The 27,958-nt window shown below is 41.7% G+C and overlaps 1 protein-coding gene across 1 annotated transcript; it reads left to right on the forward strand.

The window, feature by feature from the left end:
* Positions 1-27,954, forward strand: LOC130692517 (uncharacterized). The gene is made up of 20 exons (XM_057515639.2): positions 1-95; positions 596-718; positions 876-965; positions 1,058-1,189; positions 1,290-1,415; positions 2,355-2,439; positions 3,112-3,256; positions 3,449-3,878; positions 7,622-7,770; positions 8,030-8,240; positions 14,173-14,284; positions 14,391-14,474; positions 15,080-15,234; positions 15,479-15,535; positions 15,749-15,884; positions 15,978-16,216; positions 19,459-19,571; positions 23,728-23,855; positions 26,125-26,288; positions 26,455-27,954. Exons 1-20 carry the CDS (start codon positions 6-8, stop codon positions 26,677-26,679), a joined length of 2,994 nt encoding a protein of 997 aa, XP_057371622.2. The 5' UTR covers positions 1-5; the 3' UTR covers positions 26,680-27,954.
* Positions 27,955-27,958: the final 4 nt, after the last annotated feature.

Here is a 27,958-nt window from a genome sequence, read left to right on the forward strand (position 1 = left end):
AGAAAATGGGAGAGAAGCACATTGACTATATGATCATGACCCACCAGCTGCGCTCACTCAACATCCATGCCACGCCTTTGATGATTGCTTCCGAGGTGAGTGAGATCCCGCATCTCGAAGCATCATCTTGCGACCCGTTTTCCCAGGACGTCCTCATTCTGCGACACATAGCTTTCTCATCCTAACACGATCAATAAGCAGCTGTCGCGTGTGCGTACCGAATCCTAAAGTTTTTGTTTGTTTGCTTGTTTTCAAAAACAGAGCGCTGCCCTTTTTTTCCCCCATTTCCCTTTGTTGTATCAATCGTTTCTTGGTTTTAAGGACGCCAATTGACTAGGAATCGTGGCGATGGTTGGGAACATTGTGACGTTTGATCTCCATCAGAAGCTGTGCATTGAATTCTTAAGTAAACTGGGGCACACGTCACCTGACTCGACAAAAACTGTTCGTAGAAAAAGAGGGTCCCCTTTAGTTTAACAGTTGGCATTTTTTCGTCTTACGATATTATTTAATAGATATTTAGGCTTTTGCCGTAAAAGCTGTTTTCTAAAATTTTGGGAACTCTTTCTTGTTCAATGCCGGTGACGTGCGTTAGCTGCACAAGTTGAAGAAACTACTGGATCACGTCACTGAGCACTTACAATCCGTCGTCACGGCTTCGCAGAAAGGATCTGCCGATCACGAGGTTCTCTCGGACCAATATCATAGCGTTTTCACGGTAAGAGATAGCAACGAGGATTCCTATCTATACATACTATTATTGCTTATCTTGGCCGACGATGTATGTATGATGGATGACGTCGATCGTCCTCTTTTCTTCTCCTTTTTCGTTCTATTCCCAACTTTTACTGATTCACCATATGACGCGACGCCAGCATTTGGATGAGATTTGCGGGTTTCTGAAAACGCTGAATCAGCAAGTGAAGATCGAAGATCGTGTCGACTACTTTCTCGAAGCCTTTCAGGTCAGCGTAATATTTAGAGACTGCCAATCGTTTCATTTGTTCGCAATCCTTGGTGAACTACCAAGCATTATTTCCTGTCATTTCCAATTCAGGTTTCACTTGACAAGTTTCATCTGAAAGCTCAAGAACTTTTCTGCCCGGTCGATTATATCCGTCTCGATCTAGTACATGTCGGCAAACAGCAACAACAGCAAACGATAGTCTACGCTGCTACAATCCGCCAGGTACAGATGTTTTTACGATTGTGATTAGTATATGTGTCTTGTCCAGGTTCCTACAGATACGCGAATAATATTATGAAATCCTTTTCTCGCCATCGCGTAGCCCAAATTGCATTCAAATATCAACGATGGCTGTCTACTGCATCAGGGCTTTCTATGGAAACGGAACGGCTCTTTGGAGACACGTTTCTGGGCCCTACTCTTTACCGACTCTCTGCTGCTCACCCACGTAAGCAAGACATTATTTGTTTTTCTACGTTCCAAGTTCTTCCAGACCCATTTGTTCCTGTCTAAGAGGGGTGTCCATTTTTTACTAACAATATTGCCAAGTCTTTTTCTGTAAATCTTTCCTTTTTTTTTCTGGCGAACGCCAAGTAAGGTAGAAAAGTGGCTTGCCATGGGAGCGATTCTTTTATGTTTGGTTCGTTTTTCTTTTTCTGCCCTTTTATCGTCTACTAAGCTATCGATTATAATTAACTTATACGGAAAGGTAAAGTCTTCTCGCATTAAGATTTCGCAGTGTTTGGGTGGCACAAGAACTATTGCCAATACAATGAAATTGGCAATGGAAAATGAGTTAGCCATCCAAGCGCCGTTAAGTATACGAAGGCGAAACTTGACATCCCTTAATTTTGTAATGCCCACTAATGATCACTAAGACCTTGGAAATGCTTGGTTGAAATCATTTGTTTAAAAATTTTGTTTTAGTATTTTTAACCCTGAAATGAAAATCAAAGTATGTCCTTGAGAAGATATCTAACCGCCTAACTTAATGTCTTCGTCCTATTGGTGGGGTGGGTACGATATTATTTTGAAAACTGGGAGGACAGGTGTTGGTTTCTACCATAGGCAAGGCATTGAGAAGATCACCGTGCCTCCACTTTCCGCAGGCAAAAGGGACGTTCGTGGAACAGGTTACCTTTTTTTTTTCAACTGCGTTGAATGCAAAATATGTAGCTCATCCTCTAGTACTCTAAACAGGCGGAGGTATGGTCTGAAATCTTGCAGAAATGTGTCGTTTTCAGTCAGTACCGATTTTGTCGTATTCGAAAGCGGTCGTTTCTTGGAAACTTGTGACTTTAACGTCTTACTTTTTTTTTTGTGTGTGCACTTGTCGCCGGGTTTACGAAAAAACATTCTCGTTATTGTTTTGTGCCCCCCACATCAGGTGAACAATGGCGTTCATTTCGTGGAGGAAGAGCCTATCCTGCTGTGCAACATGGTCCGTCTCCTGGCTGCTGAGAATCAGTTGAGTGAGTTGCGTTTATTGTTTTGTCATGGTTCGTGTAATACGGAGCTAGTTGTATTTTCTACTTTTCTTTTTTCTCTCCCCCCCCCCCCCCCCCCTGTTTTCCAAGTTATGTTCCTTCTCTGTTTTCGGCTCTATTGTCCTGAGTCTCGCTATTTTTTATCATGTATCGATTATTTAATGCCCTTGCCTTTGTGTCGGGCCATCTAAACTCTTATCTTTAGTTTCTCGTCTAGTGGCAACAAAGGCATTTTATTATTATTGGGGCCAAAAAATTTGTATGCATGGTCGATAGTTTGCGATCAAACATAACTAATTGAGAAGATGAAGTGCTGTTGTCAACAGATACAATGAGACGTAATAATTTCCTGCAATTTTTCAATTTGTGCGTATACATATCTATAATAAACTTGTTTGCCTTCATTTCCATGTTTTTACGTCCGCATTATAGGCTAGACATTATATTCTTCATCGTACGATTTGCTAAGGGATTTAAGTCTTCTCAGAGTGTGTTGAATGGCTAAGTGGAGATGCACTAACGGCCCGATTCTGTTTCTGTGCTGTGCGCACCATCTGTCTTGACGTAAATCTCGTAGTTGTTATGCGAACCAATTGTTGAACGTCCCCAAGTTTCACTCTCTCATACAATCCTATATCCGTACTTTTGTATTTGCAGATCCGTCTTTTCGTTTGGTGTATCGAGCGACAGACAAAACACGCATCGGCAAAGTATCAGTTTATCTCGGCTGTTCTACTGTCACGATGCGAGCTGAAGGCCGAACGCAGAAGCTTACGTGGGTCGATCTCATCCGTCGTCAAATGTAAGTTGCAATCCCAAGGTTATTTCTTAAATCGCGAAACAACACATAACACATTTGCGGCCCTTTGTAGAAGCAAGCAAAATCAAACAATGGATGTGTCTTTGTCTAGCAGCCAGCTAACAAATAGCTCTGCGTGTGATTAATGATTGCAAGTGTACTAACATAGACGCACGCGTTCTTTGCAAATCTAAGGGATGAATTGCAGAACCGGGAACATTGTTGGAACGCGGCCAGTTTGTGCGATAAGAACGAGATAGGGGAACACCGGCAGGGGCAGGACAACAACAGCAACCGAAGCGGACGAGGAAATGCCATAGGAATATTGCGGCGCGTTCGTCGCTGCCTATCTACAGGCGCTATCTCGATTCCGGCGTCGATGACGTTAGCGCGATCGTCGTCGACGTTGCCCCCAAAGACGACAATCGCGACGACTTTCTACCAGAGCTATTCTTGCGACGATCTTTACTTGGTCTCCGACTTGACACCTGGCAAATTCAATTCAAGCGAAACCATTACCGAGCAAGAGCACGAATTCGCCGCTGCAGACGAACACCAACAGCCGGATGTGGAAGCTTCTGGGCTTGTGTTTCACGACATCAGCCTTGGCAATCCAGTTGATGTGGTATGTGCATCCTTTTCTCTTACTACACGTAATCGATGGGCGAGTATTAGGCATCGGTGTGGAGTACCGTGTGCACGTATTTAGATGCGCTATGTCACACGAGCCTTTTCTTTTCGTGTTATGCTATTATGCCCCGGTGGCAACTTTCCGTCTATTTTGTTTTGTTTGGTCTGAAAATTTATTTTAGAAGCGCATGGGATAAGGCGACGTGTTTAGAATGGTGGCATTCGATCTTTTTTCTGTGCGCTAAAAAGTTCAAAGCCATCCGTTTGTAAAGCGGTTTTTATGAAGCGAAGCGCGTCACGTCAAGCTGCTAGACGAAGTGAACCGAAGCCAAGTCGTTGGCATTTTGTTCTCAGTGCATTGCAAAGGAAACGCCTCAGCACGTGTGTGTGGTCTTGCCAGCTATTGGGCGTGCAATTTTTTGTTTCTTCCCACAAAGTAATCTTCTCCGGCTCTTTTTTTTCCCCCCTACCTAGTCTGGGTTTATGTGTGCTGGAGTTAGTTAAGTGAAAAGACCTCCTACCAATATAGTTCCACTGGTTAATTGAAGAAAGTTAAACTATGGACTTCATGAAATGGAATAACTTGCCGCCTTTCACGAAACTTGTATGAAGAAAACGGAGCAGAAATTTCTCTCGGCGGCACGTGACGGCCGGTTTGAACCAGCGAATAGTGCGAAGAATTGCGTCACCGTGGAAGTTCAAAAAAGAATGGAGATTTGCGACGGAGAATGTGGCAGTTGTAAAAACAAAACACACACACAATGGAGGGAGTTTGGGGGTGTTGCTGTGTCTGTTTCTTTTGAAGAATTGCAATGACGCTTGTGTTGTTACCCGTGTGGTACGTAGGCGAATGTACAACTCGAATGCCGACATGTACGAGCAATCGATGAATGTTGTATCTATGTTCTTTCCTGCCTTTCCGCCTTGATCGATTGATTAATAATATGTTGGCAGAGAGATTATACAGCGCCCTTGAGCAGAGCACGTACTCGTCTCGGAAGATATACTTTTCGTGTATTAATTAATACCAAATCTCTGGAAACATAATACGGAAATCTCAAAACACGCACGCTCCAACCTCATCCGTCGATATACTAATCTCTTTTGAAACTTGGTCGGAATGAAAGGCGTTGATAGAAAAGTGGAGTCTCAAACGTTGTTGCACTTATGTAAGATTAAATTGGGATAGAAAAATAATGGGATTGCTTAATATGCCAGACTATTATTCTCCCCTCGAATGAAATGTTTGCACTACGGTACAATTTTGCGCCGATTACTCGCTACATGTTTGCATCCTCGAAGCTATTTAGCGAAAAACGTATGCACGGTCTGTGCTGTGAACGTTAATCGCACCGTTTGCATTTCTAGAACGAATAGTTGTTCTTGCTTTTATGGTCAATCGGTTATTCTTTTCTCCCTGGCTTAAAGTATAATCGACCTCCCCAACAGGATAGGAACGGGATGTTGACATTAATAAATGTTTTGCGTACCGATAAACCAAATGTTTTCATAAATCAAATTGAGGTACCGTGTTGTAGTAGGAACGCTGGGTTATATTCCTGCATCAAGCACAACAATTGATTTATTGTTTTCACTTGTTACATTGTTGTGTTTGGTTCCCAGGGTACATCTATCCCATAAGTATTGGTTTATCTTCGAAGAATTCAACCCGGTTTCTACAAAATGCACTTCTTCGCTTGCAAGATTACTATCGATGCCTTCATTATTCAATCACGTGTTTTCTCAGAATGTATCTCTTTCTTTGGGATGACGACGCAAACGAAACGAAACGCGAATGTAGTACTTTTTTAGCTTTTTTCTCGAGGCCTTTTGAAAGGAAGATTTTTTTTTTCAGATCCCCTAGTACAATGCATCTTGTTGCTCTGAGCGTGTTTTCGCCATTGATACAGGGGAATTTATGGCACGTGCCAATCATTAGATGGATGCTGAAAAGTACTCATTAGAAAATTGACAAGTTTCTGGAATCTTTCACGAAAATTCCTGTAACGCAATCAATCATGCACGCCGCCCAATTTTTTCGCGTTGAAATCGTGTGGAATTATACGATTTTATATTTTGGAAAACAGCTTGACTCCCTTTATTAGAGGATCAGCCGTTCAAACAGAATGCTGATTGCGACTCAGTTTTCCTGCTCTCCTCGTACGAAGGAAATTCAATTAGCTACGTCTGTAATCAAACGGAATCGTTCCTTCTCTGTTGGTCTTTCCTGTTTAGTCCAATTCCTTTTCTATTGCGACCTCCATAGGAATCCCAACATTTACTTTTTTATACTTTATGTTGCCCAGTGCGTTGTTTGCCGTAAATCGAATACTACAGGTTAAGATAGCAACAGAGTGATAGTCATCTCATTTCGTTTTATCCAAGCATCATCTAGCCGTTGTGCGTTACATTGTATCGAATAGAATTTGTGGAGGTATATAGGTAGGGCATGATCAGATGATCGCTTGTGTTCCGTTTCCTGGACGACTGATCTATAGCCTGGCCAGCACGGTTAATAAACGAAACACCCCGCCCTTTTCAACCTGTTTTTTTTTTATCTTCTATGATAGACCCAAGCTCATAGGCTCTATTGTAATTTCCTTTTTGCTTTTTATGTAGAGTAAAATAGTGTTGCAGTGTCCCCGCATATAGAGACGAATCAAAAAGCAATCTCATGATGGCACCCCGCTGCGAAGGCAGCTACCGTGGCTTCCTATGCCGCAATTCGTTGTCGTTTGTATTACTAGCGACAGGAAGTGCTCTGACATTTCCCGTCGGAGTCCTCATGGTTTGGCTCTATGCGCAGGACATGCTACTGAGACACCAAACATGAGAGAGAGAGCTACATATTCCATTTTGCCTGAATCCCAAGGTTCCGAAATTCCTACACCGCAATTATAGCGGGAAAAAAAACAAAAGCAGCAACAATCGCTTTGACGTCACGCTTTGACGCCCTTCTTTCCGTCTCGTCTGTAAAAGCCAGACCGATAGGCATATAGGCCGATATTGTGTGTGTGTGACATGAATTTTTTACGTAGGGACAATTTGTGTAGACTATTAATCTTTAGCTACCAATGGGACCGCACCGTCCTGGCGGAACAGTCCGGTTTCTGCTTAAATAGTGTTTTCGGCATTACATTGAAGCCCATGCTGCCAAAGTCTCGTTTTAACGAAAGATAGGGCAATACCATATCTAGATTAGTTGCTTCGTTAAGTGGCTCGTCAGCACATATCTCCATACATTGCATGCCGGTAATCTAGCAGGATCCAATCTTGTTCATGTGACGTATGCAATCTTCGCTGCGCAAGTCTATCTATAAGTGTCGTTGATAGATATCGATGATCTAAGCGTTACTAGATTTTGTTGACGTCTCAGGGTTAATAAAAATTAGACGATTGACGTAGGTAACCCTGATAACACTGTTTAATGTATATTTATCTCTTTTAGCTGTTTTGTTTACGACGTGTTTCATTTTATGGTGCTTTTTAGTTAGTTTTTATAAGTTGTTGACTCTGGACAATGACGTCAGTGAGTGGCCCTTGCCTTTGTTGTGTCTATATGCGCATACCATATCTCCCATTTATTTTTTCATTTCCATCCAATGTTTAAGAGGCTATCCCGCGTGAACAGACAGTTGTCCTATATCAACGGACTGTGTTTAATCGATGAACTACTGTCATTTTTTTCCTCTTCAGATTCTTGGTTATTCGGATAACTAATTCTCATTTTCTCTTCAGGACAAGAGTAGCAACGTAAGCATCGAATTTGTGAACTTGAACGCTGAACCCATCAACGAACAGAACGAACGTCACAACTTTGCAGAACGTTTACGACTGCGACTGTTTAGTCACACAATTGGCAACGGATCGAAGGAAAAAATTGCCCGGTAAATACGAACATTTGAATAAATTGAAAAAATTTGCATTTGAAAAAAAGGGGGAAATACTAAGGTCATGTCACCGGAAATTCTTCTTATAGCAAAATTTTGCTGACGTAATAGCATAGCAACGGTGAACATAGGAGATCAATTGAAACTGAAAAATCATGACATGAAATATTGTGATCCCAATGATTTGATTTTTTTCCCCCTTTTTTATGCACTTGGCTTTCGTTCGGCCTTCAATGCTTTTGGGGTGTGGGAGCAGAACAGTCGTCAAGGGAAAAAACAGTGGCGGTGGCGTCGGCGTCGATACATGCCCAACGGGAGGAGAGGAACACGGACCAGGTCGTCAGCGTGTCGGTGCCCAATCGGATTCAGTTCTCCATGTGCCGCACCGCACTGCAGACCGCATCCATAGCTGGACTGCCCGTCTCTGCTGCACATTGTTCGACTGTAAATCCAATCAAACATCAGAGGTGAGTCGCTATTGCCCCTCATTTAATATTTCTATCGGTGATCAAACAGTCAACAGCCAAACTGGGCCATGGCAATACTCACTTTGACTTCGTCGCTTTTGGCTTGGCGGTTAACCGTGACGGTTAACCACATTCTCTTATCGTTTAGGCCGTTAGACCCCTACTGAATTTCATAATCAGCTTTTATCGGTTAACATCTTCTTGCGTGCGACCGAAGGAAACATGTCGTGTTTGGTACTTCGTTTTGGTTCGTTTTAATTGCGCGTATTTAAGAGTGAATGAAAAAAACAGAACGTGTGAACTCTTTGCCTTGGTGGAACTAAATTTAGAGGTTTCGTGATTGTTTATCGACTTGGTGTTGCCTGTGATATCTACAACAAGCGCAGCGTTTACTGGGGAGGGGGGTCGGACAAGTGAAACAAATCACGGGATGGATTCGCTTTTGTGAGGGGATGTATAAACAGTGGAAAACTATAGAGAAACGCACAGTGAAAAGGTGAATTTATTGAGTTTTCTGTAGTTGATGAGGTTCGAGGTTAGTGTGAGACTTGTGCAGCCGGTGGAGCGGAAATCAAAAGATCAGGACAGAGGGGTGAAAGAAGGAGCTACGGATTGACGTCATCCAACTTTCCTTTTTGCTATTTCTGAGGACTTAATGCATAACAAAGTTCTGAACAAAGCAATAGTGGAACTCTTTTTTATTTCGTTTTGTCACGCATGTCTAATTTGACAATGAAACAACAAGGCAATTTCTGTAAGGTCTGCAGTGTACAAGCTGAAACAAAGGATGCTTTATACTGGTAAATCTAATGCGATTTGAGAGAGGGGTAAATCAATGGATAACGAGAACCATATGATTCTTTCCTATTACGGCAGTTCTAGTTTTTTTTTCTATAATCCTTTATTTTTTCTTTGTCTTCCAATCGGGCAAAAAAGGTAGCACTCACTGGCTAGACTGTGCCATCGATTTCTATTCCAAATATGGGAAAAAAAATTGCGTAACTCGAAGGGCTTTTTCCGCTCTTTGAGCGCGGCTGCAGGATCCTGCCCGTGTCCAACAGTCTAAATGCGCAATGATATTATTCTTGAAACTCAGACGCAAAAAAAAGTGAAGCAGTTGGAAAAAAAAATCTTTTCTTTATTTTCTGGATGAAAAAGCAATTTAGTCCCTCGAGCGGTGGAAACCTCCGAGAACCGCCTTGATCCAATAGTTTAGAAACGTCAAAAAGACGGCTGTATGCTGGAAAAGATTGACGTCGAAGACGGGAGTTAAAACTTTCCATCTACTAACTTTATTTTTCTCTTTTCTTTTTTTCATATTTTTCTCGTCTATTTTCGTGAAACGTTTCACTGACTTGAAGGGCTACTAGCGTCTAACGGACTGCTCGCTTATTCTTGGATAGATCCTAATATCTTTGCAGGCGGAGGGCTGGTCCTGCAGCTTCATCCAAAATTGAAGGATAGGCCTACCCGCTGTCATTTTTCGTACAAAAAAAAATGTTCCGTAAAAAGCTTGATCAGGCACGCTACCGTCCTTCACTATTAAAGCCGTTCCTCAACCGCAAATCTGTTGACTGTTTTTTTTTTGCCTGATTTTTAATACGTAGTCTACGGAGCACTAAAAGTCGTGGTTGTATGGACCTCTTATTGGATGTTCGTTATATAGCAAGCGCACAGCTTTGTTAACCACATAAACCATCGACCCCTGCCGGTTGGACCGTAGTAGAGACGCTAAATTGAAAAATCCAATAGACTAAAAAAAGGACGAAACAGAAACAAATCAAGGTCGCTATTTGATTGCATTCTTTTCGTCCACCAATCTTAATCCCGAACTTGTTTTCTCCCCTATAACCTCCTACTTGCGGATCTTTCCCTATAACAGCTGTTGTTTACGTATATATCACTGAGACGGCCCGCGTCACTGGCCCTCCTTAAATAGAGAATATCGTCGCCCGTGTAATAAAGATCGATGAAAAACTGTATCGTCATAGAAAACTACCGATAATCAATTGATTTTCCAAGACGATATAGCATTTCGCGTGATATCCATCAGGGACACCTCACTGAATAAATGAAAGCCTAATAGCATCGAGCGCAGGCAAACAGAAAAATTCATGCGCTCAAGGAGGGCATGGGGCACCACCAGAAACGTATTACCCTTAGTTTTTCTTGTTTTTTTTTTTTTAACCAACACTTTAGAGTTGGGCTTCGATCGAGCGCTAAGGTGATTGGGTGTACAAGACAACAAACAAAAATCGGCTCTTGGGTTGAGACCGCGAGTGCATGTCGATCGGAAGTAGTTGCAAAACGAAAAAGATAGTCAACCAGCGAGCGACACCGCAGGACCAAACGGTTGTAGCATCATGCACGCACACGCCGTCAGCGACTATCGATCCGAGCGTGTTGAAGGGCGGAGACGATCGCATCGAGCTTGCGGATCTTGATATTGTGGATGAAAAAAACGCTAGCTGTAGAGAAGTCACAGAATATTGTTGTTCTCTCGGAGCAGCGTTGTTTACGTTTTTCAATATTTTCTAAATCTTTTTTCTTTCTATGGCATCCGCCCGCTCTCCTTCCTTGATGACGTCAGTCGAGAGTAGAATAAGTCCTGCGTTAGTCACATATTGTTTTTGTTTGTAAATTACCTTTTTGCCGAAATGTACACACTCGCACACCACACGCTATGCTCAATATCTTATTTACTGGTATCCGTGGCGAACGCTCTTTTCTCTAAATACGAAGCCATGCCAAGTTATTTTTAGTCAGGCCATCGGTCTCATCACATTCTTCTGTGCGCATCCTCGTAGTGTGTTTACATCGGTGAGTTTTGTCTTCAAGCCACATCGAAGTGCTCTGCAAGAACGTTGCCGGATATGGGGACCAAAACAAAAGGGACTCGATTGATTGACGACCGTCCTGTGGATTGTTTAGCGTTTAATAACTTACTGTGGGTAGTATATAGACAGACATTGTTGGCAAGGGTGCAAAGGCAATAACTCAAGCAATGCTACTTTTTAAATCATTTGAATATTTGACTTCTGTCATGCACCGTTTGGAATCGTGAATGAATGCGCTAACTTGGCATAGCTCTTTCTAAAACTTTTGCTGCGACTGCAGACCGTCATCTTTTATTATCGAGCCTATCAATAACTTGTGTTATTTATTGAATTTACAAACGGTGGGACTTCGTGGAAAGGCAGATGCAGGCTGTAACTTGGTTTTGAATGTTTCACAATTTTCCTGAGAGCCAATCCCAGGAAAATCGAAAAAGACCTCGCTGTTTTGTCCCAATTTGAAAGTTGGATGCCAACGTCTTCTAGTTCATTTTGCTGTTTACATAAGAGCTGGTTTCTATTGCATGTCACGTGATCTTCTAAATGAACGCTACAATAGAGCACAAGTTTCTCTAAACCTAAATGTTTGCGTAACCAGAGCCAACAGTCAAGGATCGCGTGCCGTTAACATAAAAACGAGTCTGAAGGCTGCAATAATATAGCGCTTGACTAGACGCCAAGATATACCGAAAAACGAGTCAGGTGACATCCGGTTGCTGTTACAGTCATTCATTGGGCTATTTTACGTGACCCAGCGCATTATGTAGACGGTGTAATCGATCATTCTTACGCCACTAACATACCTCATTAGATTCCAGGTCTCTTGTCATTGGGGGATTCACGGAACACTGAGTGAATAATTCTCGAAACTAAAGCAAGCCAGACGAGGGTATCGCCTTCGCAGTAGAAGGCGATTTCCTTTGCTAGTAGAACGTGCGTGTAGTTGTGCCTTAGTTGGATCGATAGAAGGCGGTTTTGCGTCCGCACGTTTCATTTTTGCTAGTTACGTAATAGAGGCAGTTTCGTGCCAACTGTTCTTGTCATCTTCGTCCAACTTTACTTACTGCATAGCGATTTTCCTTTCTCTTATAGCTAGTTTCGCTCAGCGTTGTAAGTGTTTGCTAACGCATGAGTGACATAACCGGCTAGCTGTTCATCCGTCCAGAAAGGCTGTCTGATATGAGACCTTACGCGTGAATTTTTGATGGCAGTTGTGCATTTCAGAACAGCAGGATTGTGGAATATGAAACTGCAGGAAAATGCGGCGGAATTGGAACACTCTGTAATGTAGACGTTGTAAAAAGAAACGTCCTTTTTCCCTAGTAGGGAATGCGCTTTTATCTCCAAACATTAGGAGACGATGCTCAGCATCTGCTATTGATTAGTGGGACGAGCCGGTTGATAGTTGCTATTTTGAACTGAGTGTGCAGTTTCAAAGCATTCAGATGACTATTCGTAGTGGTAAGAATAAAAGCGTGCGACAGATATCCCTAGCGTGTTCGAAATGTTTAACCCCGTTTTCTCTGCGATTCTGATGCGCGCTTGCGGAATGCATCTTTCAGAAGGAATTACGTGCCGCTGAGCAGTAAGTAACATCGACGGCAAGAGCGCACATTGCACGCATTTAGCTGGATTGGTTTTTCTTTGTTTTCTAGCCCAGCGTTCCCAACAGTTTCTCGAGAATTGGTTGGTTATTCAGTGAAGTTTTGCTACATGTGCTGCTGTTATTTCCCTCGACTCGCTAGATTAAGTTTTTTCTTTGCTCTCTCGGTTTCTCGCTTTCCCGTTGTTGCCTACTTTATTCTGGGACAATTACTGCGTGTCAGCTGTGACCCAACTATTTCATTTAAGAACAAATAGATGACGGGAAACCGGAAACCGGAAAAAAGAATTGTGACCAACGAGCTAGTTATGCAAAAAAATTCATTTTGATCACAGGAGGCTAACAGTCAATGATTTGTGAAAATAATAAATAAGAGTGGGAAGTATATTGATGTGCGTGCTCACGTTCTTCAGACCGGAGATAGCCTTCTGACGTCATCACGGCTGAACGTTTCTCCTTTCCGCACAATAAAGAACGAACTTAAAAGGCGTTTGACGGTAGTGCATCACAGCAAAGAATACCAGATGTTGAAGGATTGCTTTGAGTATCCTAACGGGTCACATAAGAGTTATTCTAGTTTTACAAAGAATATCAACTATGCCATTCAGTATCAGAGAGACGAAAAGTATAATTGAATTGGAGTTCGAAGAAAACCGCGATAGTGAAGTCTTTTTTGGGGCTTTCTGTTGCTGGTTTTTTTTTATGACACTCTGTCTCCAGTAGATATGTGCGTGCACATGTCGTGTCAACTAGACATGATTAAATCGGATGCAATCTTCAGCGGTTTGTGCACTGAGATAGTTCAATTACCGACGATCATAGCTGCACTAAAACGATTGCTGATTGCTTTTTATTCGCACAAAAACTCGTAAAAATTGAGCGTTTTCACAGTAGCGACCGTCGAGTTTCCATTTAAGTAATATATTTTTTTTTCAAACATGGGTCTTGCGAATGACCGTCAAATTTATTGATCCAGTCGTCCCAGGGCTTCGTCTTGGTCATCGTTCGTCAAGGTTACATGGATTTCATTCCTACTGCAAGGGCATGGTCGTCAAATAGAATGTTTCAAGCTTTTAGATGACTTCATTCTATTATCTAACAGAGGCCCTTGATTATCCATAGTTGATGTGTCCAGTTTGTTCATTATCCTTCGCTTGTGTTCTTATCTTAATCGGGACGAGAACTACGTTGCTCTTGGTGATGACGTTGAACGATGTTGAATAGACGATACATAGACTCCTGTTTCCAAGAACTAGGTCTATTACACTCCTGGGCTTCCTAGTGTAACAGAGACGAATTACGAAGACGGAGTAACTGCTATATTGCTCAATTACCTGAGCGAGGCTTTTGCTGCTAAACGTGTACAATGTGAAGCACGAAAAGCTTGTTTGTTGCTCTTTTCATCTGATATAACTAGTATTTGGCACAAATTGTCATAAGCTTTTAATATAAATTCATATTTAAAATTTGTTTATGATTTTATTTCATTTTTTAGATTGCGTCCGCCACAATTTGTTTGGAGAAAACTGAAAACGAACATCAACAGCCGATTAGGGTTCGCTCACCGAAAGCCAACACATTCCAATCAGTACTGGGTACCATAACAGGTAAAGTTTAGATCATTTTTCAAAACAGCTTGGAAATCAACATTAGTTTTGTTGCTAAGAGCCCCGAATTCATGATTGCATCCTTTCTTTGTTGTGCATTTAACAGAGGACGACGGTGCTGAGAATTGTAAAATGCGACAGTTCCAGTCGGCGACGAATACGGACGAGCGGCATGCTTTACACAGCACAGGTAGCTAACTTTCGTTACAAGAACTTATCATTGTTCAGCTTTCTTTCAGTTCAGATGGAAGTTCATTTTCACGAACTCGTATAATTCGGCAACGCCGGTCGATTGAATTTGATGTTTAAACGATTGAATCGTCTCTACTCGTGAAAACGTTTGCTTGTGCATAACCTTTATAAGATAGCGAGAAAAGGTCTTGACGTAAGACCATTGCGACAGTTTGACTGCTATTCGTTGCTAACTCAAGCGCGTAAAAAGTTGATGTGAGTGTGCCCTAAAAAAAAAAAAGGTCTTGGAGCATAAGCTGTTGGCAAAAGTAAAAAACCCGTACACGCCTTTGTGGCTGATTTGCATTACAGTCTATCGACTCTTGGCTAATGTCAACCTGGTCTTGTACTGAGGAAGGCACTGTTTAAAAGCTTATTCAAATTCTGTGCAATACTAGAGTTTTTAAACGATTTTCTTCTTGTCCAACAATGCGAGTATCGTCTTTTTAAAATACGAAAACTAACTGAATTGATGATTATATGATGGGAGCTTATTTGGTTGTACAAAGTTGCTTTCGTATTTTCACAATGATTGAAATAATTGTTTCTATTCCATTCCTACAGGTGACAGCACAGAAACAAGTCCCAGTTGGGCGTCGGCGACGTCCAGTGCCATGGAAACGCCCAACGGCGTCGACCAACCACTTGCCTTTGATTTCAGCCGAAAATGTGAATTAAATTCTGACGGACGCCAGCAACTCGTCTTACCGAAATGCAGGGTATAAACACACACCAAAATACCTTACCATTCCAAATGATTGAAATTTCTTTAGTAAATAATAAAAAATCCTGGATGCCGTAACCGTAAAAGAGAAATAGGCGAAGGATTTTAAAAAAATGACTCGCCTTGAAATTGAAAAAGGATTTCTCTGAAAGACGAAATGATGTTATGAATACCCTATTATCAACTGCATGCTGAGAACTTTATTTCTCTGTTTCTTAATCTTCTCAAAAATTGGACAGGTTGTTGCTTCCAGTCGATCCAGCTCCACCACAAGGACTGCTATTGGCTCAATACCGGTAATATGAATACATCTAGTCTTATCATGTTTCTTTATCTTGTCTTCAAAAGCGCGCTGTCATTAGAAATGGACTTTTGAAACCAACGAATTGTAATGATGTAATAAGGAACATGATTACGGTCCCCATTTCTTTTCGGCCTAGCAAATAACTAAAAAACTTCCTCAATACCTTCCTAAAATAACTTTCTTATCATTTGGGCTTTCCCCTTAGGTCTCTTACAGTATGCCGACTACGCCAGAAATGTCGGAAGCCTCGCCGTCTCCTCGTCAAGTCTCTGCCGGTTTCTTTCGGTTCCCGTTCGTTGGCAACGCCAGTCCTCGTCGGTTCAGGAGTCGGGCAATGTCTGGTATGTTCTTCACAGCGCATTGTGAGAAATATTTCGTCCTATTTTTTTTCTCTTAATTAATTATTTCAAATTATAATCCAATTAACTGAACAGCTGAAAGTAATTCGGAAGAAATTGGTCCGTCGGTGGTGGTCGGATCATCTTCTCCTCCATCTGGTGGCTACACGCACCACCACCAGTCACGCCACGAAAACCCGGATCCTTCGATCCCGGTTCAATCTACTCAGCAGACGGACAAGCGACTTCGTTTCCCGCGTTTCCTTCGGCGCACGCACAGCGCTTCGGCCAGCACGGAAGCTCCGCCCTATGCTCTATTTCTGCGAACCAAACGAGTAAGTCATTTTCCTCTTTTTTTCTCCCGTTGCCGGGACAAAGGTAGAGTTCGCACGATGTAACGCACGATCACTAGATGTCAGGGGTATCATATTTTTCGTGATCACGTTCGAATGCAGATGCGGACGAACGTATTTGTTTCTGCGTGTTTTGCGCCGTGCCCAAAGCGTACTGTATTAAATGAAAAATACGGAAATCGAAATCGATTCGTTACGTAATCTTGAATCTGTAAAAATCTTCATCTTGACGTCAACGTGTGTATATCTACGCCGCAGGTATACTTTAATGACCGGATGTGGTTGGATGTGTTATATGGGTTACGCTGCAACTTCTTTCTTCGCTGCTATGGTTCGGCCACTGACGCAATAGCTGCACCAGCGTTTGTTTATTCAATCCACTGCTTTGAGCCACAGTGTTACCTATTGCTACAAAAGATGACGTTGCGCTCGTAGTGATCCAAAAAAAAAATACTGGTTTTAGTCGTGCGTGAACGCGCCGGATGACGATTTAATTCGGTAAACAAAAGCGTTTACGGCTATGGGAAAACAAAATTCTATAGCCTCGATGCGAAAAAAGTCCCTCAATTTCAACTCTAATGACGTCAATGGAGATCTTTTGTCCAAAGGAAAAGAATTAAAAGCAATCAAAGGTAATGCCTTTCTAAATAGCGGCAAACAGATCCGCTTTTGCGGTCCTTTTTGCGGTCTGTATTGGAGAAAACCCAAAACACAGCTGTCCGTGACTGCCCATGACTGTCCATGAGCTGGAAAGCTGGGCATATTGCCCATGACTATTTCATTGCCCAGTCACCGTTTGCGCAACGGGCATTGCGTGGGAGAATGAAAGTCTCTTCGTTCCTTCACCTTATTGTTCCATCGTTTTTTTTTAACGCGTTCAATTCGACTTTGCGGCTGTCAATGACGTCAAACTTAGTCACCAGAACAGTGTGTTTGAACAGGCGGTTTATATACGTACATTTCTCGCTAAGCCCGATTGTGAAAGGCGATCAAATGATAGAGAATGACTATTTGCCAGATGTCGGGGCAGCCGAGTTTAGAACACACGTCACCGCGTTGAATAAGGCTTATAACTAAGGATATAAAATTAGTAGTGTAGCCTATTCGTTTTTTGTTTTTTTATGCGTCGCTTAAACTGCAATATTATTCCATAACTGAAGCTCTTGTCCTGTACTTAAAGCGGATGTTAGAGATCACCTTTATGTCCATTTACGTGCATATATTTATAGAAAGCAATCAAAAGAGCAAACTTTTATGTGCCTCCATGTCATCGAGTGCTCGAGTACCACAACGGTCGCACTACAGACGAAAGCCATAAAACGCGTCAAAGGGGATGACTGGGTAGAAATTCATGAACTTGCATCGTGTATATTTTTGCAGTTTTTAATCAATTCCCAACGTAAAAAAAAGGAATAGGCACTGTCTGATCCGTCTACCGTACCCAGCTCACCATGGCAGTAGGAAAGGGACTCCCCGTTGTTGCGCGAAGCGAGCCACAACGGCGTTCTACCTTCGCTTCATGTTCTTTTATTTTTAGATTTTCTTTTTTTTTCGATTGCAGCACGTGCAGTTGACCGTGTCTCATACCCTGTGACATGACTAGTACGAACGCTAGCGATAATCTTTTTTTCTTCCTTCAAATTTATCCGGCTCATGTGTGTTTCAGTATATACATTACGATTCCCTTGTTTATTCGGAAAAGGAAGTGAATCGTTATTATAGCCGCGGCAACCAACCACTCGACTTTGGACGTACACTTGCGCCAGCGTGCTTGCGCAAATTTGCGAAACGAATAACTAGACGAGCGGTGGAAATTGTCTATGTACTGTTGCCAACGGCTCTTGGATCTTTAATGAACATCGTCCACTTGATAACATGCAGCAATTCAGAAAGGTCATATTTTCACGTTCGGTGGGAACGGAGACTGCGAATAACATATGGCATTAAAAATAGCACGAAGATAAAAAGGTCACGAGTTATAAGAATCCATACACTTGAAGGTTGTGAATGAGTGAAAGAGAATTTTAGTAAGAAAAGCCCTCAAGAGGATCAAGATCTTTCGTACGGGAAAGTTGAAAAGACGGGACTCCTCCTCCCCCGCCCATCCCCCGTGAAAAAAAAACACAGCTGTTACGCAATGCACTAGCAGGTCCACCCATTTTTGACGTCACCTCTAGTCGCCAAGATGAACATGCGCTATTTAAACGCTTCCATCGACTTGTTTTGATTTTATATTGCCTGCCATTATACCAATAATTGGCCGTTCGCTGGCATCGAATACCGCCAGACAAGATGAAAAATGACGCACAGGGCATATGAGTGTGACCCCTTCTACATGTGGAACTCGGCGTACCTGTTGTAACTAATATGGGGCAGTTCAGTGAGGTTGACTTATTGCTATGGCTGGTCGTAGTGAACGATTCACTTTTAGTTCGGCCAATCAGGTCATGTAGGACGCTCATCTAGTAGTCGCCACTCTTCGTGTGAAACAAAGCCTTCAGCAAAGCGAACGTTTCATTCGATTAGAGCGACATTCTGAGTAGCACCATTCAAAACGTCCCTATTTTCGTCCAATTTGTGATTAACCACAAGTGCATGAAAATCGCGAGTACAAAAAAACCCTCGAACTGGCGTCGGTCATTGCCCTAAAGTTTATCTTTTTGTACAGTTATATAACGCTTTAGCTATATTTGGTTCGTTCTGCATTTATAGCGATTCTCATCCTCGAACGTTCCAAATTGACGTAACGCCCATCCTTTTCCTCAAGTCTCTTATTGCGCAGCAACCATTGATTCAATTGACCAACGGAATCGCCAGACACGTGAATAGTTGACCATCGATCATGCCTTTTTTTAAGTTCTCCTAATTTCCTTCAATTTCATTTTTTGTTATCAATGTTTCCTGCACTTCTTATCACCTGACACGAGACCTCTTGCCTCGTGATCTTCCTTGAGAAGAAAAAACCTAGAATTCGTTTTTTGTTGTCGAATTTAACGAGAAATCTGATGACTTTGCTTAAGAGCAACTGTGAATGCGGGAATAGAACATCAGAAGCATTTAAAATGTTCATGGAAAGTAATTTCATACTAGCGGTGGTCTTTCATCCGTTGCTGTGAATAAAACGCACAATTTGCTTGTCATGCACATCTAATAGTCCGTTTATTTCTTCATTCATTTCACTTCTATTTGCACTAAAATCAAACATCATTTGCTTTATGGCGCAGATGGTGAGCAAAACCCGTTCGGCTGATCTAACTGTCGCTGCCGGCCCTAACGAAGTGTTCAGCAGCGTCGACGATGCCGCATCTGGAACAATGGCCAGCAGGAAAACTCGACTGTAAGTTGTCATTTTCAAGTATATTTTATTGACACAAACTCGTTCAAGCAGTCGATGATAAGTTACGGAAAAGTTTTAAAATCGAGGTCATCCTTAGCATTAAAAGTTCTTCACCCAAATCTCATTAAGCAAATTTTCTTAAAAATAGCTACCCGTGTCGGATTAGAATGTCAAAAGCTAACCACTTGGTCGACTGATGCTATTTAAGCAGCGTCGTGAAGGATAGCTTATTACACGCGCCGCTGTGTAAATCTGTTACGTCGATACGTTCGATATTTATAGTCTATGCGCCAAAGTTTAAGCGTACAGGCAAGGAACAACACCCATTTCTTATTTCAGTTGCTGGGATATCGAACTAAAATGGGGCACATTTAATTTCTTTAATTCACATGAGATTGTCGTGGATATTGGCAGATCAGACGCAAAAAGGAACGAAAGTCATTGACACATGACTGGCGCTACACGTTTTCGACGTTGTTTCCAAGACGACAAGTGGCAGGTAAAGGGGCACAATGTCCCCTGTCACTGCCGGGTCACCTTATTAAGAAGGGACAATGTCAACTTCGTTACTCATTGCTGGAAAACAATGGGAAATTGTATTTCTCGGTTTTCTTCTTAGCCGAATAATAGTTGAAAAGGATTTTCCTTATTGCATCCATGCATCAGCCCTTAAAAAATAATATGGAAGAGAGTTAATTTTGCTGTTGGGTCATTGTTTTATAGCTGAAATAGAAATGCTTTCTTATCGGGGTGAAAGCAACATCTTTGTATTAATAAAATTTAAAAGAAGCCTCGGTTTCCTTTACGCCAAGGAAATAGTTTTGCTTGCGTACATCTGTTTTTAACACCTCTTCCAACTTCAATAATTCCGTGGCTGGCACCGCAAGCGCCAAATGGAAATAATTGAAGACCTTTCCGCTTCCGCCTTGTGGCGTGTCATATTTTATTACTATGCAGGCTAACCACCTCCTTTTTTGATCTTCGTAGAAAGTCTTCAATTCGTTAACAGACTAGTGGGGTGTTGAATTTCTATTTCAATCCGTGTGGGCGAGCTATCGACCTGTGGACGTGGTAAAACTAGGGATTTGAAAAAAAAAAAAAAGAATTGTATATCCTACTTCTTGTGTATCCGGTTGGTGATGTACGGACCAGCTACACCTTTTAACCGGAACTTATTACATGCGTTTTTGGTAGTGAACTCATAAGCGTGTTCACGAAAAGCTGGACTCCACGGATTCAGAAGGTAGAATTAAATAATTTCACATCACAATGAAATTATCGTCCTGCCATCGATTGGCATTTGAAAGTCCATGTTTACGTCAGGAAATTCGTGTTTTGATCGCGTAGGGAAGAATTGTGGCCGCATTGCAGTTAAAAAATAGTCAATTGTCAGGGAGTGTTTGTTTTCAGTGCCTGTGAATTAGCGTCAACTGAATTTCTGGGTCAAATCCAGAATGAAGAAGGCACGACACTCGATCTTCACGTTTTCAAATGCACTCGCATAGGGAACACTAGTGGGAGATGACAAACAGCTTATGTGAGCTTATGTGGGCGGATGTTTCTTTGGGAGGCAGCTTGTATTGATTAAAGCGACCTTCCGTGTTTTTTGTTTTTTTTACATTTTCACCAAATAGCCCGCTTAAAAATGTTTTAATCTCTATTTTCCTTGTTGGATAAATTAAAGATAATCACGGCAACTATTCTAAATCTGCAAGATTCTGTACTATACCACAACATCCTTTTAATGTGACAAATAATTTGTTTTGAACGTATTTCTTCTGGCTACTCGTTGCAAATTCATTCTATATGTAACTGACTAGTGGCATCAGAGATCAGATTTTGTCCTATTGATCAGCTAAAATCGTCCGATGTATACTCATAGGTTTATTTACGGGTGATTGCGTGCAAGATTAGGGGTACAGTACAGTATCGCCACACGAATTTTTCAGGAGATTGCGGGAAGATGGGTGATATGAAAACGTGATCCCAACTGTAGCATTATGCGAAACTTCTTAGTGTAACGTGAAGTAAAAAGGGATTTGCCTTGACTATGCTTTCAGTGGCCTACCCAATTTCGAGAATTTGATTTACTTTTCATCCCACCACTGGATTTCAGAAATTGCTATGATATCAGTTCCTATTTTTTTTCGTCCCTGCGTATTACGGCAGCACATGTTTTTAATTTTTTGAAATTCAAAATCGTAGAAACTAATGCTAAATTGTATGCTAAATTTGGCTTTCGTAGAGGCATTCAAACTGACAACTTTGACACAGTTTCACTGATCAAGTAAAATATCGGTCTTTCGTTGTGTAAATATTACGACCGTCTGCTTGTCTTATCGGAATTTGACATGAGATTTACCAAACCCAAGCGTACTTATAGAACCCCTTTGTTGTTTAACTTGAAAGCCGGTTTTCTATATGCGAAAAATCTTGATCAATACGGACGGTTGGCGTTTCGTTTGATAGCAAAATTCGGGGCATCCCACGTCGCTTTCACGGCTACCGGTCAACCTTGAAACTCTTTTGCTCATATGCCCCCAAAATTCGATTACATTGTGTCTTTGTACACATAACTCAAGCGAAACACATTTGTAGGCAAACCGTATTTTGACAAGTAGGAGAGAAGAGGCAAACCTGACGCCATAGAATTCTTCGTCAAAATCGAAGTTGAACGAGAAAAAGAAATGGAATCCGCGAAAAGCTTCACCCTGAGCTTTGTTTATTGACATTAAATGATCCCAACCGTCCCAGAAATAAAAGGTCACCGTGTCTTACCGCTATCAGATATAAAATATCGATGATATGTTGCAATTTTTCGTTGCCAACTCGCAACGTCCTCAACGTCCCCGCACAAGATTTCGATGCTCGTGGAGATGTATGGTTCTTATTCGGAAAAGAGCAGGATGAATGAAATCTGCAATGTCAAGTCTAAAACCAGATGATGAAGGCAGTTGGCACGCGGTGGAGACTCACGTGTCCGTCTACTGGGCTAGATTAATTTTTGCGGGTACTCTATGACTTCCACCTTCACGTATTTCCTAGCAGCAGCACGCCAACATCCATCGCTCTGAACAGTTGATAGACAGTCCTAACGTTACCTAGCAACGTTTCTCTAGTTCACCTGCTCGATGCCATTGGCTAAAACAGTTTACCGAATTTAATCCCCTAAAACTTAAACCCGTCCAAAAGATCTATTTGTTTCACTATCCACCGTATACTCTGTTTTAATAGCGTTTCTTCTATTGACATGAATATAGACGATCTGGTGGTGGTTCTGTGCGCTGATTCGCGACGGTCAATCAAACCGCTTTTGGGAACAAGTCGTTTTCGCTCGCCACCGTCGTGCGCCCAATGGAAGACAACGAAATCGAAAACACTAACAAACGGGAAAAGAACAAAAAGAAAACGAGTTGCGATGTCTCGTTTCAGGTTTATATTCTGTTGACTAACATAAACAGCTGCGTTTACAAACATTCGCACACGGTCACACTGTATACCCGAAGCGCGGGTTTTCTGAAACGCGTGATGAAGGAGAACTGTAGATGCGTGCGCAGCTTATATTCACGAAAACTAAACGAAAAAAAAAAAAGAAACGGTTTTGTCCAGATGGCGTTTCGGTATTCCCTCGGGCTTCGGTCTGGCCGTCTGATTCTACAGGCCGTTATATATATATATATACTGGCTGCGTTGTATTTGAGCAGTCAGACTGTCTTCTACCTGTGTCAGGTGCGCTAGTGCACTCGTTCGTCACTTGTTTCATTCTAGCTTCCCGCTTTAAAACACGTCGTTTCAGTCAAAAGTGATTACCTACCCGAATTGCCGTTTATTCTGCCGAAAAAAATGATCCACACTAGAGACATCCATCATCGTGGCGAATCTTTGCGCAACACTAAAAACGTACTCGAATCGTTGAATTTGACGTTGGCCGGTGCCGCGAAGGCAACCCACATCAGCGACAATAGCCAACAAAACACCAAATTCTTTTTCCAGTATTTCAAACGGTCAGTTTCCCCCTAGTATGGATGTCAACAGCTATTCTTTTAACGTTTTGTTAATGCTTTATTATGATTAATTGAGATGCCGTGAATGATTCATTTATCCGGCGATTTGGCATGCATTTATTAAATATCCTGTTTGATCTTTATGATTTTAGATCTGAAATGCGACTCCGCCTAGGATTTCTACGCCGAAGAAGCACAGAGTCCGCGTTATCGGCACGGCCATCGCCGGAAGAGGCGCGAAAATGGTCGGAATCCTTTTCCGCTCTTATGGCATCGAAATGTAAGTTACCCATCAAACTATCCATTACTGCCGTGCACGGTAGGAGATTTACTGCACAACTTAGGTAGTTTTTTTTTCGGAATCGTTCGTCCCTTTTACTTTTTCTGGTGCTAAAATATTTCAATAATAAAAAAAATAGAAAAAACTTGAATTAAGAGGAAGTAAAGAGCGCAGCTTTAGAATAGGGAGAGGGCCAGGTGTGTACGGGAGTGGCCGTCACTCATACACATGTACACGCACATCCCAAGGCCGCAACAAAAAAAAAGCTGCTTTTAGTGAATGAGAAAGAAACCAAGAGCCTTGAGCCAAAGTCTGCGGCATTCAATCGTGTCAAAAAAGGAAGGAAATAACGAGGAAAAGAAGGAACGTATAAGCTAAACCAAGCAGCGCATTTTCGCTTCATTCGATTGGGCGATTTGTTACTTTTGAACCGTTTTTCCCTTTTTAATGTTATCTCTTTTCTATTTATTGCATGCTTTCGTTATTTTGACTTGTGTGATGATATAATAGCTCCCGCTGTTATTTTTTTGCTACTATTCGTAGCCTTTTTTTTCTCCCTATTTTACTTGATTTGACCATTCATCTTTTCCAGTCCCTCACATTAGCCTCTCCCGCGCGTTACGTAATTTAGTCTCGCTTTTGATCTAAGCTTGCGACCTTCTATCGAGGACCATCAAAAGTGCACTACCTAATGTATGTGCATTAATTTATTCAAAATAGTTTCCCAAAATAAATCGTGACCGCTTAGCTTTTTCGGCTCTTCCGGCTATCGTTGTTTTTATTGTTCTTTTATGGAGCAAGATCAATCGAATAGCTTTTCTTTATTGCCTCCCAACTTTGTCCTGTAGATCACGTTCGCGTTTTCCGTAAAAAGAAGGACGGGCCATAACTAAATTTAGACGGAAGATGCAAGTTTCAAAATTTGTTTACTTTCATAAAAATGGTCGTTCGCCGTGAAAAGAACAGCACCTGCGTAGATACTATGACGTCAACCTTGTCGTCCTGGACACCCATTCGCAATGCAGTCTATTAGCTTAGAAGTAGCTACGTTCGATATTGTATTCTCGTGTTTATTTTGGGAACATTGCCGATTCATTCACGCATCGTTCGTTGAATGACATGACGGTGGTCGGGTATCGCTCATCCACAGGCAATTCAAAGACAAGGCGATCGATGGTTCCCTTCTCTCTCTCCCCGCATGGGTCCTGTGTAAGATGCGTGAGTGTACTGAACAAAAGAGAACGGAAACACTTTTTCCAGTGGTGTATAGGGAATCGCAAATAAGCTTTATATTTCATTCACAATAGCGGAGTGTTTCGGATGTCGTCGTTGTTTTATCGAGTTTAACGTTACGTGAAGGGCAACGAAGTATCCCGGTTGGTTTAAACTATCTTTCGGAAAGAAGTAGCAGAGCACAAAGTTGTTATCTAAACATTTGCCCATCGCTAATCGATGAAAGAAACGGAAAGAAGAGGTGAAGAAGATAGTAATAGGGAACACCTACGTCACAAACTTTCTCTAGAAACGGCTTTCCATAACACCTGGGCATATCCGGATGCGACCTCCTTTTGCTGTCTCTGCCCAGGTAGTCTATATATAATATCCGTTTTCTGCTTTCTCTTCTTTTCACCGTGCCCCGGGAGTTTGTTGAACTTGTCTATCACTGATTTATGATGGATGATGCAAGTTTTTGCGGAAGTATCCAACGAAGAAAAGCGTTCGGCTTTCTCACGTTACATTTAAAGGTAACGCATATGCCACCTTTGGCAATCCCGTCGCGTTCCTTTTCTCGCCTTTTGTTTCTCAGGAAAAGTGTAAAATGATTGACATTTGACACTTCTTGGTAAATCGTGCAAGTTTAAAATTTTGAATACTGAAAAGGATTGACACCGTATTCGGTTATTCATATGTTTTTTCGCGCTATCGTTTTTCAAAAGGAACATTGGACAAGCGAATAACACTTACAAGCTGATACATTTAGTACATGGTGTTGTCAATTGCCGACTGTAAAATGACAGTGACGGCTTTGTTTGAAATGAATATATCTGCAGGTGTCTCACTTAAGTCAGTTGTCCGTTTCATGGCTAACATTATGACGGTACTAGTGACGAGAGAGGTCGAATGTCTGGTTTTCATTTAAATACACAGCTGCAGCAAAAATAAGCCCTTGCATTTGAAAGGCTAATTCACCGTTTTCCATCACGGAAATTGAGATACTGGAGGCCATCGTTATTAATCAGCATTTTTTCTGGTCTTTTGCTTTTTCCAGACGGAGCCGCCCTTTACCGCGCCTTTTTACTCCGCGAATTCAGCAATGAAAACCTGGAATTTTGGCTAGCTTGCGAAGAGTATAAAAACTCTAAACCGCAAAAACTTTCCGCTAGAGCGCAAAAAATCTACAATGATTTTGTGGCCGTTCAAGCAACCAAAGAAGTATGTTTTGTAATCTTGGCCTGCTCTACTTTTTATTTTCGACTTCCACGAAAAATCTTTAACTTTCAGTTAAATTTTTTTTTTTTTTTTTTCTCAATCAGTTCAAGGATAGATAATGTTTCGCACATTACTAACCTACTCCCGTTTTTCTTATCTCTTGCCATAGGTCAATTTGGATGCCGAAACGAGGCTCATCACATTGACCAATGTTCAATCGAATAACCCAGACCTTCATGCGTTTGACCGCGCTCAAAGGCGAATCCAACACATGATGGAGCGCGATTCTTATTTACGCTTTCTCCAGTCGGAACTTTTTCTTGAGCTTCTCCACCCGGAACGCTATCCAGCATCTTCCGGTGACGTTTCAGACAAGTCATCTTCAGCTCCGTAAAAAAACAAAACAACAACAGGAAAAAAAAAAGGCACCAGCTACAGCTAGCCCACCAACCCAAACAAACAAATAGAGCGCTGTAGAGGCTGGAAAACCGGGCACTGAACCGATGCAAGAGAAAGAATACTTTTTTGTTTTATTTTTGGTTTTGGTTGGCTTTCGCCCCTTTGGCGTCATCGTCCGTCACGTTCTATTTTCGAATCGTATCTTCTCACAGCAGAGCTGTACTGTGATATTACTGCTCCCGTGTCCTGGTTCTGCAACCCTTCATTTTTATGGTTACCCCTCTTTTCGTTTCCCCGATATTTATTTACTGGAAAGAAAAACAGCGGTGTCCACTAATGTACATAAAGACAGACGTATTATCGTAATTCCTTTTTGGAATGGCAGTGCTGACTCAGAAGACTCGTTGACCAAAGGGTCTAAACGGACTAACCAAATGTTTCGCAATTTTTTCAACCAGTTTTCCTTTTCATTTTTTGTTGTTGTTAAATTCGATTTTTTCAAATGTTGACTTTCAACAACACGAATCACTCGCAGACACACACGGGAAAGGAAAAGAAACTATTCGAAACACCTACATAACGAATCCGGATATCCGGATAGATCTCCTGTTTTCGTCACTTTTCAACGCCGACTCCCGCTCCCGATTTTTCGATTTTCCGAAACCCAATTGAGCTGTGCTGCTGTTGGCTTGGGGCGATTCGCGAGTCTGATGACGTCACTTGAGCCCTATATACCGTCATATTGTCTTAAAATGCATACATCTATATACAGTCTAGATGCAGTATATATTTATCAAACGCTTTGCTTTCGTAATTACTGATGATGTGTGTTACTATATTTTGTGTCCGATGGTCGAAAGAATTTAGGGCACCATTCCATGATGCCGTTACAACTAGTCGTCTCACTAGCACCTAACCAAACATCATTTCTCGCCAACGTCTTCTTTTTATTTATTAAAGAATGAGGCTAGAACAGCTGTTAATTTTTTCATATCGATGACCCCCCACATCCCCTTGCTCCACCCCAAAAAAACAACCATCCCGATGCTAGTACTGATGTCTGTTTTGTCCAAGTTCGTTTCTTTTTCTAGTCTGATGAACTGCGTTTTTGCTACCACAATTTGATACAAAGACGGATACACTGAATCACCTCGATCAGTTATTGAAAAATTTGAATTCTAAATAAATGAATAAATTTATATATCTATACATGCATACCTTGTATCCATCATGTAAGTAATAAAAATGTCTTGACGAGATTGCAATTTAACGAG

The sequence above is a fragment of the Daphnia carinata genome, chromosome 1, assembly GCF_022539665.2.
Source record: "Daphnia carinata strain CSIRO-1 chromosome 1, CSIRO_AGI_Dcar_HiC_V3, whole genome shotgun sequence".
NCBI lineage: Eukaryota > Metazoa > Arthropoda > Branchiopoda > Diplostraca > Daphniidae > Daphnia > Daphnia carinata.

Excerpts from the sequence above, each read along its gene's own strand:
- LOC130692517 (XM_057515639.2), top strand. The coding sequence starts at position 6 with ATGGGAGAGAAGCACATTGACTATATGATCATGACCCACCAGCTGCGC. Across the intron at positions 96-595 it reads CTTTGATGATTGCTTCCGAG|CTGCACAAGTTGAAGAAACT; the intron begins GTGAGTGAGATC and ends GACGTGCGTTAG. Across the intron at positions 719-875 it reads AATATCATAGCGTTTTCACG|CATTTGGATGAGATTTGCGG; the intron begins GTAAGAGATAGC and ends ACGCGACGCCAG.